The sequence below is a fragment of the Panthera leo genome, chromosome B2 (assembly GCF_018350215.1).
Source record: "Panthera leo isolate Ple1 chromosome B2, P.leo_Ple1_pat1.1, whole genome shotgun sequence".
Classification (NCBI taxonomy): Eukaryota; Metazoa; Chordata; class Mammalia; order Carnivora; family Felidae; genus Panthera; species Panthera leo.
This window is the reverse complement of record NC_056683.1, coordinates 124,177,476-124,198,455: the sequence shown is the minus strand read 5'-3', so window position 1 is coordinate 124,198,455 and position 20,980 is coordinate 124,177,476. Positions and strand designations below refer to the sequence as shown.

Here is a 20,980-nt window from a genome sequence, read left to right as displayed (position 1 = left end):
TGGTTCACAATTTCCTCAGGAACATCCCAGGTGTCCTCTGAAATTGGCCCCCGAACACGGAGGGCAGGGAGGGACCAAAGAAAAGAGGTAGACCGCTCCATACCGGTAGGTGGCAGTTTTGATAAGCAAGGGAACCCATGAGGTTTGCCTTAGGTGACTGGCTGTAGGATGAGTGGTGTTCTGCAACAACCCCCCCAACCTCTGATGTTTACAGTAGACCCCCCTTAGGTGCACCTTCGATCCCTACAGCTCCGGATGCCCGCGGCCAACCTCAATCCCGGCGGCAGATGATCCTCCGTGTGAAGTATGGTCAGAGGGTCAGTAGCGGCCTAACGCCACCTCACAATGCCCCTGTCACTCACCTCACTTCATCTTGTCACCGTATCCTCTCACATCATCGCAAGAAGGGTGAGTACGGTCCAGTAAGATTTTGAGAGAGAGACCATATTCATAAACCTTTCATTAGAGTATATTATTATATTGTTTTCATTTTATTATTGGTTATTGTTAATCCCTTACTGTGCCTAATTTTTAAAAATGTAAGCTGTATCATAGGGATGTGTGTATAGGAAGAAACAGTATATAGAGAGTTCAGTACTATCGTGATTTCAGGCATCTGCTGGGGGTCTTAGCATGTCTCCCCTGCAGACAAGGGGGGATGGCTGCACTTAAGAGGCCTTAACTGAGTGAGTCATGTATCCAGTCCAGATGGTCCCATCACCACTTCTGTTTTTAATTTTTTAATGTTTATTTATTTTTGAGAGAGAGAGAGAGGGAGACAGTGTGAGCATGGGAGGCACAGAGAGAGAGAGAGAGAGAGAGAGAGAGAGAGGGGGAGACACAGAATCCAAAGCAGGCTCCAGGCTCTGAACTGTCAGCACATAGCCTGATGTGGGGCTCAAGCTCATGAACCGCGAGATCATGACCTGAGCCGAAGTCGGATGCTTAACTGAGCCACCCAGGCATCCCGTCCCATCACCATTTCTATCCCAAGGCTGTGTCCTTGCAGGGGCATCTAGGAGCGGGAAGGGCAAGTGGAACACACATTCCAAGGACAGGGCAGAGTGGGAGCCTCCAACTACCTGGGTCCAGCTCTTGGGTCAAAGGGTGGTGGTGTCTTCTCGGTGACCTCCTCCGATACCTCCCCCCAGCTGCTGCGCAGGGATAAAGACAACGGCTGTCTGCAAAGCCAGAAGCCAGCCCTCGCCAGGCACTGACTTGGCCAACACCTTGATCTTAGGATTCCCAGCCTTCAGCACTGTAGGTACTTCTGCTGCTTGAGCCACCCTGGCTATGTGGTTGGTTACGGCAGCCCTAGCAGATAAGGCAAAAATCTCCTGATGGGTCTTATTGCCTTGGCTAATTATCCTTTCCAGCAAGGCCCCTTCTGGGAGCTTGGCATTCCTTCCTCTATTATATCTCTCTTGGCAGTTCAGGCGTTTCAACATTTCTATCGCTTTTTCCAGGCCTCTGGGAGTCACCTACCCTAAGGCACTGAGTCTGCACCATTGCCTGCAGTTTGTCTCACGGTGTTAAATCCCGTGTCCTGAGTGACATCCCCAAGTCGTAGACATTCCCTCTATCCAGTCTTCTGACCGAGCACCTGCGGAACCTGGTCCCACGGGCGCGCTCCTGGCCCCTGCCCCTACAGTACCTTCGGCACATTACCCATTGCTTCCTTCATCCGGCCTGGCATGACCCCAGCCAGGTGGTGCTATGACTTAACCTTGGGTATCGACCTGGGAGATGGGGTAGGTCAGCTTCTAGGGCACCTGTTGCCTTACAGGGCCAGATCTCTATGCGTCTTGCATTTCCTCCTGTTAGGGTGGGAGAAGGGGGGAGGGGTGGTTCAAGTTCTTAATGGGGAAAGGGAGAGCCTCTTTTGCAGGCCCAGAGTGTTCAGAAACTTGCAGGGGGGGTCAAAACTGTTGGGGGCATCCACTCGGTGTCCCCTTCTCATTATCCGAGTTTGGTCCTGACCTTGGCAGAACAAACCTGGCTTGTTGAACGTTTTTGGTGGTTACTACTTTTACCATCACTTCCTATACTTGACCTCCAGCTTCTTCTGCTTAATTTCTGTGTGAGGTGAGGGCTTCTTAGCAAGGTACCAAAGAGGTTCTGGCTCTCTCACAGTTTTTGTTGTTGTTGTTGTTGTTGTTGAAGGGTCCTGGGTTGGGCAGAAATAGCTAGTTCTTGGGCCACCACCTTGCTCGGTCTTTGGATGGAAGATGCCAGAAAACAGCATGCTGTCAGCTCCCACTGCCTCGCTCGGGCATAGCAGCAGACCCTTGAATCTGCAGCAGACCCTGAAGAAAGTGTCAGCTGGAGATGTCATCTGACCACACCCCTCAGAGCCAGGCAGCTGGTCCTTCCTCGAAGGTGGATCTGAGGGGCACATGTCCATGGGCTTGCCTGCCACAACCCCCAGTCTCAGAAAAGAAATGACCGGTCTTTGGCCACAGCTCCACGGAAGTCCCAGAAATGATCAATGACAACTTCACATCAGTAATCTCCCAGATCAGGCCAACCAGCAGCAGCCTCACTCTGGAAGCCACGCCTCCACAACTAACGCTCCATTCCTAAGGGATTCGGGAAGTCTGCTAACCCTTGACCCCACTGCTTCCTGAAACCCCATTCAAGGTCAGCAGTTTTCTTTGTCCAGAGAGACTGTGCAAGCTCAGCTCTCTCTTGCTCAGCAAGCACTACGTGCAGCCTTTTGTTCTGAATACCGAAGGTGGCCTCTTCCTTTGACATGGCCATCTCTGCCCAAGAGGTCCCCAGCCCGCCAGGCTTTCATCTGACCGGCTCCTTCTCGCCATCCCCGTCTCAAACGTCTCTTCCTCGGAGAGGTCTGGCCTGACCCCCTGTGTGAGGTCCACTGCCCCCTGCCGAGCCACACTCTATCCCAGGGCCTCATTTCATTTGCACGCTCTCCGTCTCTAGAATACAGACTCCAAGAGGACACTCCCTGCTGTACTTCTCAGGACGGGGGGCGGGGGGACTGAATGGAAGAGCAAAAGGCGTTACAGGGTTTGTTAATTTACAAAGTTGCCGATGAGGGCGGTTTCTCCCCACCACCCCGCAGCAGCCCTGCGCCTGGTGCGGGGCCTGGAACACAGCAGGTGTTCCACACGGTGAAATGTTTAGGGAGACAGGTTAAGCGATAACTAGAAAAGAAGGAACACATGACATGCACCGGGTGTTAAGGGAACCGTTTTCAGACTTCTAGAAAGACAATCTTACAAAAAAGTGACATAAACATTGACAAATGTAGACGGCTCTATGGGAAGAATTGGTGGCTGGGGGGGGGGGGGGTGCGCCCACCTTAATCCCTCTCACCATCCCTGGGATCCCTCCTTAAAACTTGAACTCCCAAGGAAGCTGGATAACTCTTCCCAGGGAAATGGGACAATCCAGGCAAAGGAGAGATGGGAATGATTGCCCCACATAAGGGTCTAGGGGGAGCTAGGATTTAATTTCGGGGGGGGGGGGGGGTGGGCGGGGAGGATCAGGCAGAATCTGACCCTGTTGGCAGAGTGGTTGGAGCATGTGGGGCAGGAAAGCCTGAAGAGGAGAGCAGAAGCATAACTGATGGAACAAGAATTAGACCAAAAGCACAGGTGGATCGTTTAGCCTTAGGAAAAAGCCTAGGGGCACCCGGGTGGCTCGGTCGGTTAAGCGTCCGACTCAGGTCATGATTTCATGGTTCATGAGTTCAAGCCCCGCATCAGGCTCTGTGCTGACAGTGTGGAGACTGCCTGGGATTCTCTCTGCCTCTCCCCCACTCGCTCGGTTTCTTTCTCAAAATAAATAAACTTTAAAAAAAAAGTCCACACATAAATTTCCTATAAATAAGAGAAGAAAAATATCTCCATAGAAATGTTGACATAAGAGATATTTTGTAGTCGGTGCCAGCCACGTAATTACAAGAACGGATTCATTGCTATGAGAAATATTCTCTGGATTTAGGGCTGAAAAATGTTTTAGTTTATAATTTATGGAAGAGAAGGGAAAAATGGGATATGCTGCGCTTGAAGAGTACAAAATCCATTTTTAAATTTTAATTTTAATAAAGAAATTTTTTTAATGTTTATTTTTGAGAGAGACAGAGTGTGAGCAGGGGAAGGGCAGAGAGAGGGGGAGACACAGAATCCCAAGCAGGCTCCAGGCTCCGAGCTGTCAGCACAGAGCCTGATGCGGGGCTCAGAACTCACAAACCGTGAGATCATGACCTGAGCTGAAGTTGGATGCTTAACAGACTGAGCCACCCAGGGGCCCCGTTTTCAATCTTAGAGACACAGAGTGAGTGCAAGCCCTGCGATCATGACCTGAGCCAAAATCAAGAGTCGGATGTTCAACCAACTGAGCCACCGAGGCACCACTCAACTTTTTTTCTTGAACATGTTTCAGATCACAACTAAATGCTCGTCATCAGAAGTATGCTTCTCTTCTTTCAAATGGAATTTATTGCATAAGAGATGTCTATTTTATATAGAACTCTAGAGGAAATATTAGAAATATTTACCTCCTACCAGTAGAGGCTGGTACCGTGGATATTCTAGTAGGAGGGCTAGAAGGAGTCTTCCAGTTGGTTTTGTTAAGTGAGCTGAAAAAGAAATTTAATTTCTTTTTCGCAAAAAACCAGTAAATCATCAGTGCAAACAAATACCTTTGGAAAAATAATTGCCTGAGATTTTGAAATTTTATATCCATAATAATTTCAAAGCCAGAAACCTAGCTTGTCTCGTATCAAAAATCACAACCTAAAAGGTGCAAAAGAATTTGATTTTTGTTCTCAGCTGAAGGTCACCTCTCTAGGCTTGAGAGCCGAACTGTTCCACACAGGATACCTCGTTAGCATTTTTATTGATAATAGCTAGAGGGGATAACATCCAAATGACATAAATTCAAGTCAAAAAAGGCCAACATGATTGTGATACGGCGAAGAAGGGTCAAGCCATAAGACACTTCCTGGACCCTCACAGAAATACCCACGCTCCAGAGCTGTGACTGCTTCTCATGTTTCTAGAAGACTCTCCCCTGTTACCTGTGTATCTAGATAAAGCTTCAAGCATTAAAAGGCACCTTGGAAATCAGCTCAAATCACCATAGTTCTCTCGGGCGGGGATATTAGACCTGTATTTTACATGTCGGTACGTTGGATATCTACGCTAAGCAATGGTACTTCCTTTTTCCCCCTCATTCAGTTTCTTTGCAGGGTTCATTTTTCTGAATCAACCACACTTCATTATTTCTATCAAGCAACTTGAAAGGACTGTTGTAGCCTGCGGTATAGTAAACCTTTTCATTGAAAACTTTTCCTTCTTCCCTCAACATGCTTGCTAATGTCAAAAGTTGTTCTTGATTCTTTTGAGCACTGGAGAATCCATCGAAAGACCTGCGAAGGAGAAAGCAAATAACCACGAATGAGTCGCATGCGGACATAAAGGTCAGTCTGAAGAGGCAAGCAGAAGCCGGTACTCTCAAGTGCTGCTCCCAAGCTCCCCCCGCCCCCTCCCCCGCCGCCCCCCAGCATTCTCCTCTGGTGTCCATTCTCGAAGTGGCCGCACTGAGGAGACCCCGGAGGAGGCACGTGTCCCATCTGCTGGCAGGCAGATTTGGGACTTTCACCATTTCGTGCTCTAACTCTTGCTTTTTAGACTAAGGAGCGTACAGGTGACCTGGGAAACTTGCTAAAATGCTGATTCAGGAAGTCTGGGGTGGGGCCCCGGGCAACCACGTTCCTAACAAGCTCCCAACAATGCTGATGCTGCTGGTCAGCGGTGACAATGAAAGCCCCTTAGAAGATTCCCTTTCAGACTTTCAGTTTGCTGTGGAATATTTCCCCTTTCTTCCTCTCCTGGGGAAAAGGGTAGGCTCTACATTACAGATGAGTATGATACAGTTTCGAATGTAAGAATTTATAGAGGAACATTTAGGCAGCTCTTTATATCTAGCCCAAGAAGAGATTTAACAGAGACAGGATCAATATGCTTGGGAACACTGAGGATACGACTGACCCAGGAGTAAGGGATAGCCTCTGAGTTGGGTCTGGAATGGATGGAGTTGGCTGGAATGGATGGGCTTGCTGGGTAGAAAAAGGGAAAATGGAGAAGGATAAGAAAATGAACAGAAGTTCAAAAACACAAAGCATGTTCATAGTGAGCCACAAAATGAGCTCTGAAAGGTGAGTCAGAGCCAGAAAGAAGAGACTTGTATGTCATCCCAAGGCCTTCGGAGATTATTTGAAGGATGGTGAGCAGAAAAGTAACTTGATAGGATCTGGGAAAGACAGATGGAAAATAGACTGGAGGGAAGGAGCCAGTTAGGCGGTTGCTATGGGGATGGGGAAGAAAAGACAGGCAGAAGATTTAAATAAAAAGTGGGGAAAGAGAATAAAAGTTTAAGTATAGATTTTAAAGTATACAAACAAAAATGTCCTGAGGTTAAATTATGATGGTACATAGACCTAGCTGAGTTGCCGACATGTAAACACGATGAATTTGATTTTGAAGGTTAAGATTGGGAAACACAGAAAATAAAACATATTCCCATTATGCCTTCTGTAGCATAAGTTTTATTATCAATGTGCCAATGGAACGATTAGTCCTACCATTCTTCAGCTAAGATGTAAGCTCTCAAGGGTACAAACCATGTCTATTTCATTCAACAATGTTCATCAGACACCTAGTATCTTTCAAATCCTCACTGAATGGTGTAGGAATCGATGTATGTACATGTACATGAAATAAAACATTGAAGATAAATTGATAACACGGTTCTAATTTTCAGAATGTTGACTGATAATTATAACTCTGAACCACGTGTTGAGAAATATTTTGCTTCCTACATTTAATATTTCCTTAACCAAGAGCCAACTTTTAGTATGCTCTGCCGAAAGGGAACGGACTTTCAGATCCCATTTCTTCCTTGAAATCAAGTTTTGAGCCCCCTAGTTAGAAATCATCTTTTGTTTTCCGAAGACACATTGTTCTACAGTGATCCATCCACAGCTTTACTCAGTACACAAACATCTGATTCCCTTCCCACGCACCTGCCCTTGCCAGGAGCTGCAGGATATGAACATGTACCATGTTGCTGTGTTCTTGAGAAAGTTACAGTCTGTACACAGATCATTATAACTGAGAATAATAGGAGAACAGAGTGGCTGGCTGACGGGAGAAACTGAGGAAGGCATCACAGATGAGGTACTATTTGATACAAGTCCTGAAGGGGAAAAGTGGATGCTCCAGGAAGAGGAGAAAGAGGAAGCTAGAGCTAGTAGGAAGACCGTGTGTCTGTTTTAAGTATTTAACAGACATCAACTGATGTAATCGTCATGGCAACCCTATGAGACAGGTAGGCACTGTGACTATACACATCTTACAAAAGAAGAGCTTTAGGCAAAGAACATGTGAGTAAACCTGCCTGAGGTCACAGGTAAAGAGATGTGGCAGATCCTGGCCACGGCAATCAGACAACAAAAAGAAATTAAAATATATGCAAACTGGCAGGGAAGAAGTAAAACTTACACACTTTGCAGATGACATGATACTATAGATAGAAAACCCGAAAGACTCCACCAAAACACTGCTAGAACGGATATAGGAATTCAGCAAAGTCACAGGATATACAATCGACGTACAGAAATCAGTTGCATTTCTCCACACCAATAACGAAGCAGAAGAAAGAGAAATTAAGGAATCAATCCCATTTACAACTGTGCCCGAAACAATACGATACCTAGGAATAAACCTAACCAAAGATATGAAAGACCTGTACTCTGAAAACTAAAAAATACCGATGAAAGAAACTGAGAAGACACAAAGAAATTGAAAGACATTCCATGCTCATGGACCGGAAGAAGAAATATTGTTAAAATGTCAATACTACCCAAAGCAATCTACACATGCGATGCAATCTCTATCAAAGTACCAACGACATCTGTCGCAGAGCCGGATCAAACAATCCTAAAATTTGTATGGAACCACAAAAGACCCTGAATAGCCATAGCAACCTTGAAAAAGAAAAAGCAAGGCTGGAGGCATCACAATTCCAGACTTCATGTTATATTACAAAGCTGCAGTGATCAAAACAGTATGGTACTGGCACAAAAACAGACACATAGATCAGTAGAAGAGAATAAAAAACCCAGAAAGGAACTCACATTTATATGGTTAATTAATCTTTGACAAAGAAGGAGCAAATATCTAATGGAATATTGGACTGTGTCTTCAACAAATGGTGTTGGAAAACTGGACAGCAACATGCAAAAGAATGAAACTGGACCACTTTGTTTCACCATGCACAAAAATAAATTCAGAATGGGTTAAAGACCTAAATGTGAGACCTGAGGCCATAAAATCCTAGAAGAGAACACACGCAGTCACTTCTTTGACATCACCTACAGCAACTTCTTTCTAGGTATGTCTCCTAAGGCAAGGGAAATAAAAGCAAAAACAAGCTATAGGGATTATGTCAAAATAAAAAACTTCTGCACAGCGAAGGAAACAATCAACAAAACTAAGAGGCAACCTATGGAATGGGAGAAGATATTTTCATGTAAGATATCTGATAAAGGCTTAGTATCCAAATTATATAAAGCACTTATAAAACCCAACACCCCCAAAACCAAATAATCCAATTAAAAAATGGGCAGAAAACATGCACAGAGCCCCACATTGGGCTCTTCACTGACAGCATGGAGCCTGTTTGGATTCTCTCTCCTCCTCTCTCTGCCCCTCCCCAAATCACGTGGTCTCTCTCTTGCTCTCTCTCAAAATAAGTAAATAAACATTAAAAAAAAAAAAGAAAACACGAATAGACATTTCTCCAAAAAAGATATACAGATGGCCAATAGACACATGAAAAGATGCTCAACATCACTTAGCAGGGAAATGCAAATCAAAACTACAATGAGATATCACTTCACACCTGTCAGAATGGCTAAAATCAACAACACAAGAAACAACGGGTGTTGGCAAGGATGTGGAGAAAGGGGGACCCTCTTGCACTGCTGGTGGGAATGCAAACTGGTTCAGCCACTCTGGAAAACAGTATGGAGGTCCCTCAAAAAGTTAAAAAAGAACTACCCTACAATCCAACAACTGCACTACTAGGTATTTACCCAAAGAATACAAAAATACTAGTTTGAAGGGATACATGCACCCTGATGTTTATAGCAGCATTATCTACAACAGCCAAAGCATGGAAACAGCCCAGCGTCCAGTGTCCATCAATTGGTGAATGGATAAAGAAGACGTGGTATATACATAATATGTGGTGTATATATACATACACACACACACACACACACACACACACACACACACATAATGGAATATTACTCAGGCATAAAAAAGAATGAAATCTTGCCATCTGCAACAACATGGATGGAGCTAGAGAATATAATGGTAAATGAAATAAGCCAGAGAAAAACAAATACCATATGATTTCACTTATATGTAGAATTTAAGAAACAAAACATATGAGCAAAGGCACACACACACACACAAACCCAACAAGAAGCAAACCAAAAAACAAACTCTTACCAATAGAGAACAAACTGATGGTTTGGAGGTGGGTGGGGGGATGGGTTAAATAGGTGACTGGGACTAAGAAGGGCACTTGCTATGATGAGCACGGGGGTAAAGTGTAGAAGTGCTGAATCACTGTATCGTACACCTGAAACTAACATTACACTGTACGTTAACTAACTGGAACTTAAATCAGAACTTAAAAGGGCAGAGAGAGAGATGGAAGAAATGGCCTGCTCAGTGAAGGGTGGGAAGGTCAGGGGAACATAACCAGTGGGGAGATGGGGTTGGGTCACGTGATAAAAGACATCGTGAACAATCCGAACTTCACCCTGAGGCAAGTGAAAGCCACAGAGATTTTTAGTGAAGTCCCAGGTTGGGGTTCATCGCTTTGCTGCTGCTGTCGTAAGGAAGATCAAGGACTCCAGTGTGGAGCGGCACAGGAAGAGAACGGCGGGCAGGTTGCTCCCAACAGCCGGGAGGCTGCTGAGGCAGAACACACGAGATCGGAGATGAATAAACATCCGAGCATCTGCGGGGGATCGGGCACTGTGCCAAGCACTAGGGTCCACGAAGATGACTTGGGTGTGGTTCCCGTAAGATGAGGTCCTGAGGAAGTCCCAGGGATGGATAGAAGGGAACAGAATCATGGATCATTTCCAAGGAGAATGGACCAGATCTGGCAATCAGTTGTCAGGGAAGAGTGCGCTGCCGGTGGCCGTGGAGACCTCTGCTGGGGAGGCTGTCTGGCTGATGAGGCCCTTTTCTTTTCTTTTTTTTTTTTTTATACCTCTTTGACTGTTTATTTTATTTTATTTTATTTTATTTTTTCAATATATGAAATTTATTGTCAAATGAGGCCCTTTTCTGAGACAGCCACTAGAAGATCACTGCCCCTATAAACTGGCAACTGGGGGAAGGCTCATTTTTAGAGCTGTTGAGTTTAATCCCCACACCCTTCACATGGAAATGTCCAACAAGTAGAGAAATCAGGGCTAGAGACAATAGGAGAGTCACGGGACACAGGGGGTTAGAGCTTTGTAAACAGATCACCCAGAGTAAGTCTGTTCTGACATGAGGGTCAATGTGGAGCATTCTTGGGTGAGAGAGAGGAACAGGATGAGAGAGAGGGACAGGTGAGAGAGAGGAACAGGTGAGAGAGAGGAACAGGACGAGACGAACGGCCAGAGAATGACGTTCTCAGACTTAACAGGCTGTGTAAGTATCCAGAGAATAGATTAGTCAATATACAAAGTCAATATACAATACACAAAGGCTTCAGGGGTCACACGGGCAAGGGCTGCCATCATGTGACAAATGCAAGGGCACTGCCAAGGGTGGCGAGGGCAGTTTCAAGGAGATGGTGCGGTCTCTTCCAGACGGTGGTGTTCTGAGGAGTACATGGGAAACAGACAGAGAAACAGATGCTTTTAGCAGGTTGGTGGTGACAAGAGGGACAGAACGGAATAAAGGGACTCCCATATGAGACTGTTATCACATTCCGTGTGTGCTTTTAAATTTCAACAGAGAGAATTGAAGGAATGCACCAAACAGGTGCTGCAAGTCTGAAACGGTACATAGGAACCACTCAACTAACAGAGGCAGTAACTGCAGGAAGCAGGTACCATCCCTTGGGCCGGAGAACGCAGGGAAGAGTCTGGGGCTCTCAGAACCTCGAAGCCGGGAGGAGGGGTACCGTGCACCACGTGTTAGGATTTTCGTACCGGTTTACCTCGATGGCAGGTAAGGGCAGTCTTGTGCTTTGAGAATGACGTGCATCGCGTCTTATTTGCGGAAGGTCTGTGACACAGACTCTTCATGACACGAAGTGATTATAACCTTGCAAGAGACCCTTAGTAACACGTAAAACTAACCCAGCAGGAAAACACCACAAAATGCATCGGATCTCTTTTCTGTGCAAGGGCGAAAAGCCTACTGAAACTGCACAGGAGCTAAACTGAGTGCAGGCGAGGAAAATTGGCAGTCCGCAGGGCTCTAAGTTATCTACCACTTACCGGACGAACACGGTCATTTCTGCTCTGTCTTCAATGAAGACATCTGACTCTGAAGGCCCGGGCGGATCAGGTTGCTGTTCAGAGGGGATGTACAGGGAAACGGTAATGGTAGACTCGCTAAAAGGGCCTGAACCGGGCTCCACGTAGCTTGTCACTGGAGCGGTCATCTTCATTTTCATCTCTGGGCCATAAAATAATGAGTTTAAATACCATGAAAGGACCGTGAAAGCAGATTTACTATCTGCATGGCTACTTCTAAAGACTGAATCTATTAATTTCTTTGATCTGAGTTTCCTGACTTACCTTATGCTACCGACAGAAAATTTACCTTTAAGATAATTTGCATCTTTAAAAAATAAGGGCCAGGGCCGCCTGCGTGGCTCAGTCGGTTAAGTGTCAAACTCCTGAGTTCCGCTCAGGTCATGACCTCACAGTTTGTGAGTTTGAGCCCATGTCAGGCTCTGCACTATGTGCAGTCTGGGATTCTCTCTCTCTCTCTCTCTCTCTCTGCCTCTCTCTGCCCCTGCCCCACTCATGCTCACTCATGCACTCTCTCTCAAAATAATAATAAAAAAGGGAAAATGATTCAATTATCCACTGGCCACATTAAGCACTTTCTGTACTATTAATATTTCTGGTTAATACATTCTAGTTTTAGGGCTAGAAAGGAAAATTAGAGACCATAGAGTCCAGTCTATTCGTCACGTTTTACAATTCAGAAACTGAGATCCCGTAGACTAAGTGAACTGGTAAAACATAAGTAGCACCAGAGCCCGAACCAGATGTCTGGAGACCCTGGATCTTGTGTTCTTTGTACCTTCCTACCTCCTGATGACTCTTACCATAGCAGTCACCAAATTATCTGGAAGCATTCGCCATGAAAAGGACTTAACACTAGCTACACAGAGGCCCAGTTCATCCAGCAGAAACAGACAAGAACAGAGGCTGAAAAGCACTACCCAGTACTACCCTCCTCTAGACTCTGCTAAGGGCCCCGAGCAGAGTCCCTGTCTTCACACTTTAAGTCTTTCATGATCTCATTATTTTTCTATTCCAAAGTATATTTCTTTAGTAAGCTAAAACGCAAGAATAAGCCTGGGCACTCAGCCACTATATATATAATTTATAAGGTAAATTGTCTTCACCTTTCTCATTTTTGCCTTGAATGTAGCTGTTCAGCTTTGTAAAACCAGTTTGGATGGCTGAATCCCAGTCCATAGACTCAACGGAAGTGCTGACCCATTTGGCTGGTCCATAATGTCGGATCTCGTAACTTCCGGGCTAAAATAGAACAGAGGAAACTTGGGAAGCAATTCTAAAAAGGCAGGACGTGAGAAGCAACAGAACAGGTGACTTGGTCTCGGGTCCACCAGGATTGCCCTTGATCTCGGGACCTGCGCCCCACTGGGATGGGCCTCTGGTTCTGGTTCTTTAGAACCGGGCAGGGCCCCTCCCCTGAGGCTCCCATCCTTGGATTTGAGCCGCTGGAGGCCTCGGCCCCACACGCAGGGGTGGGGGAGTCGGTCGGCTCTATTCTCGTTGAGACCGAGCATCTGTTACGTCCCCTGGGCCGGGAGGGTCCCACTGCGGATAATTCGTTTTTCTTTTTTAACCTCAAGAGAAGTGAAGATGTAGCCACAGATTACGGCTAACCGACCGAATTTCCCCATCTGGGCAGCATTTCCCCATCTGGGGGCCCAGACGACTTCAAAAATTGTACTTTGTACCCGCGGGCCCCACCGCAAATCAGCCGGCGCGCTCTGGCCCGCACCCTCCGCGCCCGTGGGAGGCGCCTACCTGGGGGCCCGCGTCCTCCGGGGCCGTCCAGCCCGGCGTCTCCACGGCCTGGACCGCCGCGAGCTCGGCTGTCGCGGGGTCCGGCTCCAGCACCTCGGCCATGGGCGGCGCCGACGCTCCGGGGAGACAGGCTGGCGAGCGGGACCAGGAAGGGGCCGCGCCGGGGCCGCTCCGGGCCGCCCCGCTGCGTGTGCGAGCCGCGCCCGCCTGCCCCGGCCCCCGAGTCCCCGCCCCCGCGCTGCCCCGCGCCCCGGTCACCGCGTCGACGCGCGTCCCTCCTCCCCTCGGTGCCGGGGACCCGCGTCCGCGGGAGCCGCCCCGGCCTGGGCCGGGAGGGGGCGCTGCGTCCGCGGGAGCCCGGATTCCCACCCGAGCTGCTCCAGCCGGGGCCGCGCCCCCCTGGTCGGATTCCCTCCGCAGGGGTGAGGGCCGGGGTCCGGATTGTAGGGTCCGCTTAGGCCCGGCTTCCTTTCGGACTCCCTCCCTCGCCCTTGCTTTTTAAATTAACAGGCACGCCAAGGTGTCCACTGTGGGAGCGGGGCGGTGGAGGACAAAGCAACTGGCTTTCGGGCTTTCTGGTGTAACCGGTTCGGGAAGGTCTCCGCGGCTCCACCCGTGCTGGGAGCCGGTTCTGCAGTCCTGGCTGCTCCCGGGGAGCGGCGGGAGCGCCGGCCAGCACCCTAGGTGCGCTCCGCGAAGGCGGGAGGGAGCCTGCCCTCCCAGGGCGACGGTGGGCTGGCGCCTGCCGGCTCCAAGCTCGCCTGTGCCTGCTGGCACCCCGTGGGCCCAGGGCTCCATGCGCGAGTTGGAAAGGGGCCCGGCCAGGGGCGTGAGGCCCTCCCTACTCACACCTAGACGGTGTCCAAGGTGCCAGACAGCCATCAGGGTCCCTCGCAGGAGGAGGCAGATGGCGCCCTAGTCGTGCCTGGAGACGATCTTCAAGTGTCCTTGTTTACTGACCTTTCCTTGAAATGACCCCCAAACCTCTAAGTCGGTCCAACTAGAACTTTCAGGCTGGGGAGAGGGAGGTGAAAGGGGCACAGAGAAATGGGGAAGGTACAGCCACAGGACTCTAGTGCCTTTAAAACAAACGTTTTGTTAGATTCATTATTTTTTTCTAAGAGATTTATTGAGATGGAAATCACATACCATAAAATCCACCCGTTTAATGCGTACCATTCAGTGGTTTTTAGTATATTTACAGTTATGCAACCATCACTACAATCAACCTTAGAGCATTGTTGTCACCTCTCCCCATCCCCCAAACCCCAACTTCTTTAGCTGTCACTCCCCAGTGCCCCATCCCCAGCCCTAGGCAACTACTAATCTGCCCTCTGTCTCTGTAGGCCTTTTCTGGCCTTTCAAATAAATGAAATAGTGCTGCGTCTTAATCTGTGAGGCCACCGTAACAAAACACCACAGACTGGTGGCTCATAAACAACAGAAACTTCTTTCTCACTGTTCTGGAGGCTGGAAGTCACAGATCAGGACGCCAGAGAGTTACCTGAGGCCCTTCTGGCGGCAGACTGCTGCTGGTGTCCTCACAAGGTGGAAGGAGCAAGGCAGCTTTCTCTGGCCTCTTTTACAAGGACACTAACCACGTTCATGAAGGGGTCTGCCCTCCTGACCTACTCACCTCCCAAAGGCCCCACCTCCTAATACCATCACACTGAGCATTTGGTTTTCAAGATGTGAGTTTCGGGGAGATGCAAACCTACAGACCATAGCAGACAGCACGTGGTCCTTTATGAGGGGCTTGTCTCACTGGGCAAAATATTTCAAGTTTCATCCATTCGTGTTGTAGCATGCTTCAGTACTGCATTCCTTTTTGGGGCTGACAAATATTCCACTGGAAAATATTTTTCATCGGTGGATGGGCATTTGAATCGTTGCAAACCACCCTCCTCTAGACTCTGCTAAAGGCCCTGAGCAGAGTCCCTGTCTTTACACATTAAGTCTTTCATGATCTCATTATTTTTCTCTTCCAAAGCATATTTCTTTAATGAGCTAAAAACGCAACAGTAAGCCAGCCCCTGGCAATCACTAAGTTACTTTCCATCTCGGTGGCTCTGCCTATTGTGGGCATTTCACATAAGCGGAGTAGAATGTGTGTTTTGTGGCTGACTTCTTTCTCTTAGTGTAATGTTTTCAAGAGTCATCCATGTTGTAGCATGTGCTAGTATTTCGTTCTTTTTTTATTGTCGGATGATATCCCATTGTACGGTTCTGCTTGCAAAGCAATTGATGTTCTCTTTTTTCTTTTCTCCCTCCCTGCCCTAACAAGTGTGCAGTGGCCTTTGGACACACGACACTTGCTAGTGTTTACATCAAATATGTTATTATGCCGACCTAAGTTTGAATTATTTAGTGAAGGCTAAGTAATGAGTTTTGACTGTTTCTTAAAAAACAGCCCGTTGCTTTTAACCTATATAACGTGTGATCCACTGCGTAGGTGACTTTGCAAAGTCGGGAATACAATTTTGCTCTGCAGAAAATTTTGAGAGAAAAAGGAAATAGTATACATTGTTGTTTAAGAAATCTGTTGTTCTTCTCCTCTGCAGAGTAACTTTTACAGTTCTCAATGCCTTTTCTAAGGGGGGAGCATTTTATTTATAAAAAAACAGACGTTCATTTAATTTGGAGACGTTCATTTAATAGGGTGTGGAAGGTACAATTAATGAAGGTAACAGCAGGTGACTCTGCTGAGTTATTTATAGTTATAAGGTGATAATTAGTCGTGTTAAAGAACAGAAGGAGGGAAAGAAAAGGATTTATTTCCAAATAATAGGATTTCAATTAGAACGGATTTAATGACATTCAGAAGGCTCAAGTTTTATACCCATATGTCAGAATAAGCCAGCTAGTTTTCTTCTTGATTAATTATGGTAAAATTGTTCTATTAGCTCATACATAAAGATCTCATTTCTAAGCAATCGCGACACCCAGTGTGGGGCTCGAACTCGCAACCCCAAGATCAAGCGTCACATGCTCCATCGACTGAGTCAGCAGGGCGCTCCTATTAGCTCATATTTAATCAATGTTGGTATGACACTGTGAAGGAGATGTTCTAGTTAAGCTTTGGGGCACAGGTGGCGCCCTGTGGCTCGGTTCTACCAGCAGGTGTCTCCCTTCACCCCAGCACACGGGGAGAGAGCCCCGCGGAGCCCTGCAGCATAATCACAGCCAATTCTCATTACTGGCAGCAGCTTTGTTCTATAACGTCATCACGAACATTGAATTACTGAATACTAAACTCTTGCTTCTAGAGGAAATACAGAGTTAGGTTCCTGTGAGCCTGTGGTCCCTTGTCTTCTAGGTGCCCTTGTATAAAGGTATCTTATTTAACAGATATTGTTGATTCATTAACACTGAACTCACAACCAACAACACTGGAACTCATGCTTGAATGAAGCTTGTATAACACGCATACTCTCTCCAAAAGGCACATGCCAGCTTTCCTGCACGGAGGCACAGGAGACGGCACTTCAGCACTATGTTTGGGGCCATTTTAAGCAACAAAATCCACAAGTAGCACAAAACTGTGAAAAACATAGCACTACCTAGACTGCAGAAAGGACACTTGTTTACTGCGTGAGAGCTGAAACCAGAAGGCTGAGCTCCGCCCTATTGGGCCTCAGCTGGGAGCGTGTGCATCCAGCGCTCCCAACTTCTCACCCCTCTCCTCTCCACGTGCAGATGCCCACCAGTGACCAAGAAAGTGCTGTGAGTATTGATTTGGGATTACAAATACATGCCAGCAAGTGGGTGACTGCAAATACAGAATCTGTGAATCGTGAAGATCAACTAAAGGCTTCCTGCAGTAAGTTACGCGAGTCACTTCCATTCATATTTCACTGATGGAAGCAGACCATAGGGCCTTGATGAACCTCAAGGAGGTGGGAAAGGACAATCCCGCTGTGTTCTCAAAGAACTCAAATAGTTGAGAGAAGCACTAATGTTCATTATTGATATCATTGGGTCACGCACTGATTATTCCATACTTGGGGCAGATTTCACTCCCAAAAGAAGTTTCAATATCATCTCCTATCCAACATGCCGTTCTTATCATGTGACTTTGATGCCTCCCCACTCCCACTCCCCACCCCCCTCCACCAAGAGATGGAGGTCTTGTGCTTCCTTTTCTTGAGACAAGACAGGTTTGTGAGTACAGTAGAAGTAACACTATGTGACTTCTGAGGCTAGATCATGAAGGACTTCCACCTGATTCTTTCTCTGGGCCAGTTTCTCTTGTAATTCAACAACCAGGCTGAAGGGAAGCCCAGGCAGCTCCATGAAGGTCCATGTGTAGGTTCCAAGCTGTCTGGGCTGACAGCTGGCATCACCCTCAACCCCTATACATGTGGGTGACCGCGTTTTCAGCCCATGCTGCCTCCCCACCATTACCACTGCATCATCTCCAGACGTCCCTGATTTCTTCCAAGCCGAGGCCCTGGAGATCGTGGAGCAGGCACAAACTGTCCCTGCAGTACCCAGAGAATCTGTGAGCACAATTAAATGGTTGTTTTTTTTTATGTCACTAAGTTTGGGGTGATATGTTTTCCCGGGTAATAACTGAAAGAGTACCTTCTATGGATAGTGCTGTAGTAGAGGTTGGTGGGTTTTAGTGATGAGTAAAATTTGGTCCTAGTCTTCACATATTTGATGGTCCGGTCACTGTTTGCGCTGGGGCTACTCTTACACCCATAATGTAATTAAATCTTTGGTCTTTTTGTAGTAATCATTATCCGAAGTATGGTAACTGTAAAATGTGTAGCAACTTGCTAGTCTAACAGGAAATGTAACCTTTCCATTAGTCGGGCTTCTCCTTTAGTTTTGGTGAGAATTATCATACTCCTCCATTATTTAGACACAAAACAACCCATGAAACCCCTTTTACACTAAGCACTTTGCTCAGTCCCTGACACATAATTGCTTGATAAATGTTGGATGAATGCCAGCCAGAATGTATATCAGACACCTAGATAGTGCTTGAATGTTTTTAGGAGCACCTGTGAATCACCTTTCTAATGAGCCACAGAAAATGAAGAGACATTTTTTTTTTCGAACGTGGGGTCAAGGGTAAGAAGGCTCAGGTCTAAAGCTGAGAATGTCTTTAAAAATTAAAACATCAATTCTGATCAATAGGAGGCCTGATATAATTTCTGAGACTGTGATGAGTGGCTATTAAAAAAAGGAAGGGGCATATCCGTACTGATTTTTTAAGAGGATCATGCTTTGAAGTGAAAAGAGATAGCCAACTATGCCACAGCTAGGTAGCTGCATAACTCACATTCTCAAAAAGCTCTTGAAAAGAAAGTAAATCCTTGATGTAGTTAAGAGGAAATATTTTTAATAGATCATTTGATTAAGGGCCATTTTTTAAAAACTAAGGGCAGTTAAGATGTTCCCTTAAACTCTTACCTACGGGGCTTTTGCGGTTGCCATACATTATTACATTATTTCCTGACTAGGAAAAATGAAAGAATTGGGAGGAGGTGGACTTGATTCCCTACTGACTTTTTTAGAGGAGAGGTGCCCAGTGTTTCAGTGCTCCCCGTTCTGAGAAGAGGAGCTGCTCAGCCCCAGTCTCGAACATACACCTATGAATCAGTCGGTTCTCAGCCTGTTCTTGGGTCCTGCATAACAGTCTCCCCCGGTAGTGCCTCCTGAGTTTGTTTGGACCTGCATGTTCAGAATGAGTTCCAGACATGGGAGAGGTCAGTGGCAGATTGACTTGGCTCCATGATGGAGGAAAAGTTTAGCAGCAATGCCTGGGACATCTCGTCTCCTAGATCAGTGCTTCTCAAGCTGTCTGTGATGAAGCATCTTCTCGCCTTAAAAAATAAAATTCTAATTCATCATAAGCCACTGTGTGATTCTACTGCACAAGACTATGTGCTGCTCACCATGTGGTTCTTAACCCATGAGTTCAACAATAATTTAATTGGTCTATACCATGCTCAGTGAGATGAGTCTACTGATGAAGTGCATGGATTTTGTAAAAATGTTGAGTTCCTATGGCATTTCTAGACACTTCCTGTCAATTTCTCTATCTTATCTCAGACTGGTAACACATAGTTTATGAGCCAGCACCATTTCATGGATCATGCCTTGAAGAATACTGATTTAGATGACCTTCCCAGTCTCCTGGTGCTTTCTGTTTTGGAAGGTTATTATTGATTCAATTTCTTTAATGGATGTAGGCTTATGCAAGTTGTCTATTTCTTTTTGTATGAGTTTTGACAGATTATATCTTTTAAGGAATTGGTTCATTGCTTCTAGGTTATCAAATTTATGGACGTGGAGTTGTTTATAATATTCCTTTTATATCATTTTTTCTTTAAAAAAGAAATAAAAGAATATAGAATCTATAGATTCTATAGTGATGTCCCTTCTTTTATTTCTTTTTTTAAAAATTAATTAATTTATTTATTTTGAGAGAGGGAGAGAGAGAGAGAGAGAGCATGAACAGGGGAGGGGCAGAGAGAGAGGGAGGCACAGAATCGGAAGCAGGTTCCAGGCTCCAAGCCCCAAGCCGTCAGCCCAGAGCCCGACTCGGGGCTGGAACTCATGGAGATCATGACCTGAGCCGGAGTCAGACACCCAACTGACTGAGCCACCCAGGCGCCCCTCTCTCAGTTTTTACCTCAAGTGTTTTGACACTCTTGTTAGGTGTATGAGCATTAAACATTACTATGTCTCCTTGTAGAACTGACCCCATTAATGTTATGTGATGCTACTCTTATCCCTGATAACTTTTCTTGCTCTGAAATCTGCAATTAATATAGCTACCCCTGCTTTCTTTTGATTAGTGGCAGCATAGTATACCTTTCTCCAACCTTTTGTTTTTAGTTATATGTGTCTTTATATTTATAGTGGTTTCTTGTCGACACGATGTAGTTGAGTCTTGTTTCTAATCTCCCTGATAATATCTGTCTTTAATTGGTGTATTTAGACCACCAAAGGTTAAAGTGTTATTGATATGGTTGGATTAGCATCTACCATATTCATTACTGTTTTCTATTCCCTGCCCTGTTCTTTGCTTCTGTTTTTGTCTTATTTCCTTGCCATTTGTGGTGCTATCTGGGCAATTTAGAGGATTCCATTTGTCTCATTTCTTAGTATGTCAATTATGCTTTTTTTTTTTAACTTCCTTTACTGGTTGCCCTAGAGTTTGCAATATACACTTATGACCAATCTAAGACAACCTTCTTTTTTTTAATGCTTAGTTGGAGAGAAAGCACATGTACATGAGTGGGGAAGGAGTGCAGAGAGGGGGAGGGGTGCAGAGAGAGAGAGAGAGAGAGAGAGAAAGAGAGAAAGAATCCCAAGCAGGCTCCCCATTGTCAGCACGGAGCCCGATTTGGGGCTCGAATTCATGAACTGCGGGATCATGACCTGATCCAAAATCAAGTGAGACAGTCATCCAGCTAAGCCACCCAGGCACCCCTCTAAGTCAACTTTCAAATAACACTATACTGCTTCACCAGAGGCACAGATACCTTATAATAACAAAACATTCTTAATTTCCCTCCTGTTTCTTGCTGTCATTGAATATCATTTATATGTATGCTATAATCATCAAATACATTATTATTATTATTTTGAACCAATTGTTACCTGTTAGATCAG

General features: G+C 46.1%; 1 protein-coding gene across 1 annotated transcript; it reads right to left on the bottom strand.

Annotated features, from left to right (window-relative positions):
• Positions 1–4,847: 4,847 nt before the first annotated feature.
• Positions 4,848–13,554, bottom strand: HEBP2 (heme binding protein 2). The gene is made up of 4 exons (XM_042937424.1): positions 13,349–13,554; positions 12,697–12,832; positions 11,552–11,732; positions 4,848–5,398 (listed from the first exon to the last, which is right to left on the bottom strand). Exons 1-4 carry the CDS (start codon positions 13,448–13,450, stop codon positions 5,200–5,202), a joined length of 618 nt encoding a protein of 205 aa, XP_042793358.1. The 5' UTR covers positions 13,451–13,554; the 3' UTR covers positions 4,848–5,199.
• Between the last annotated feature and the right edge of the window lie 7,426 nt (positions 13,555–20,980).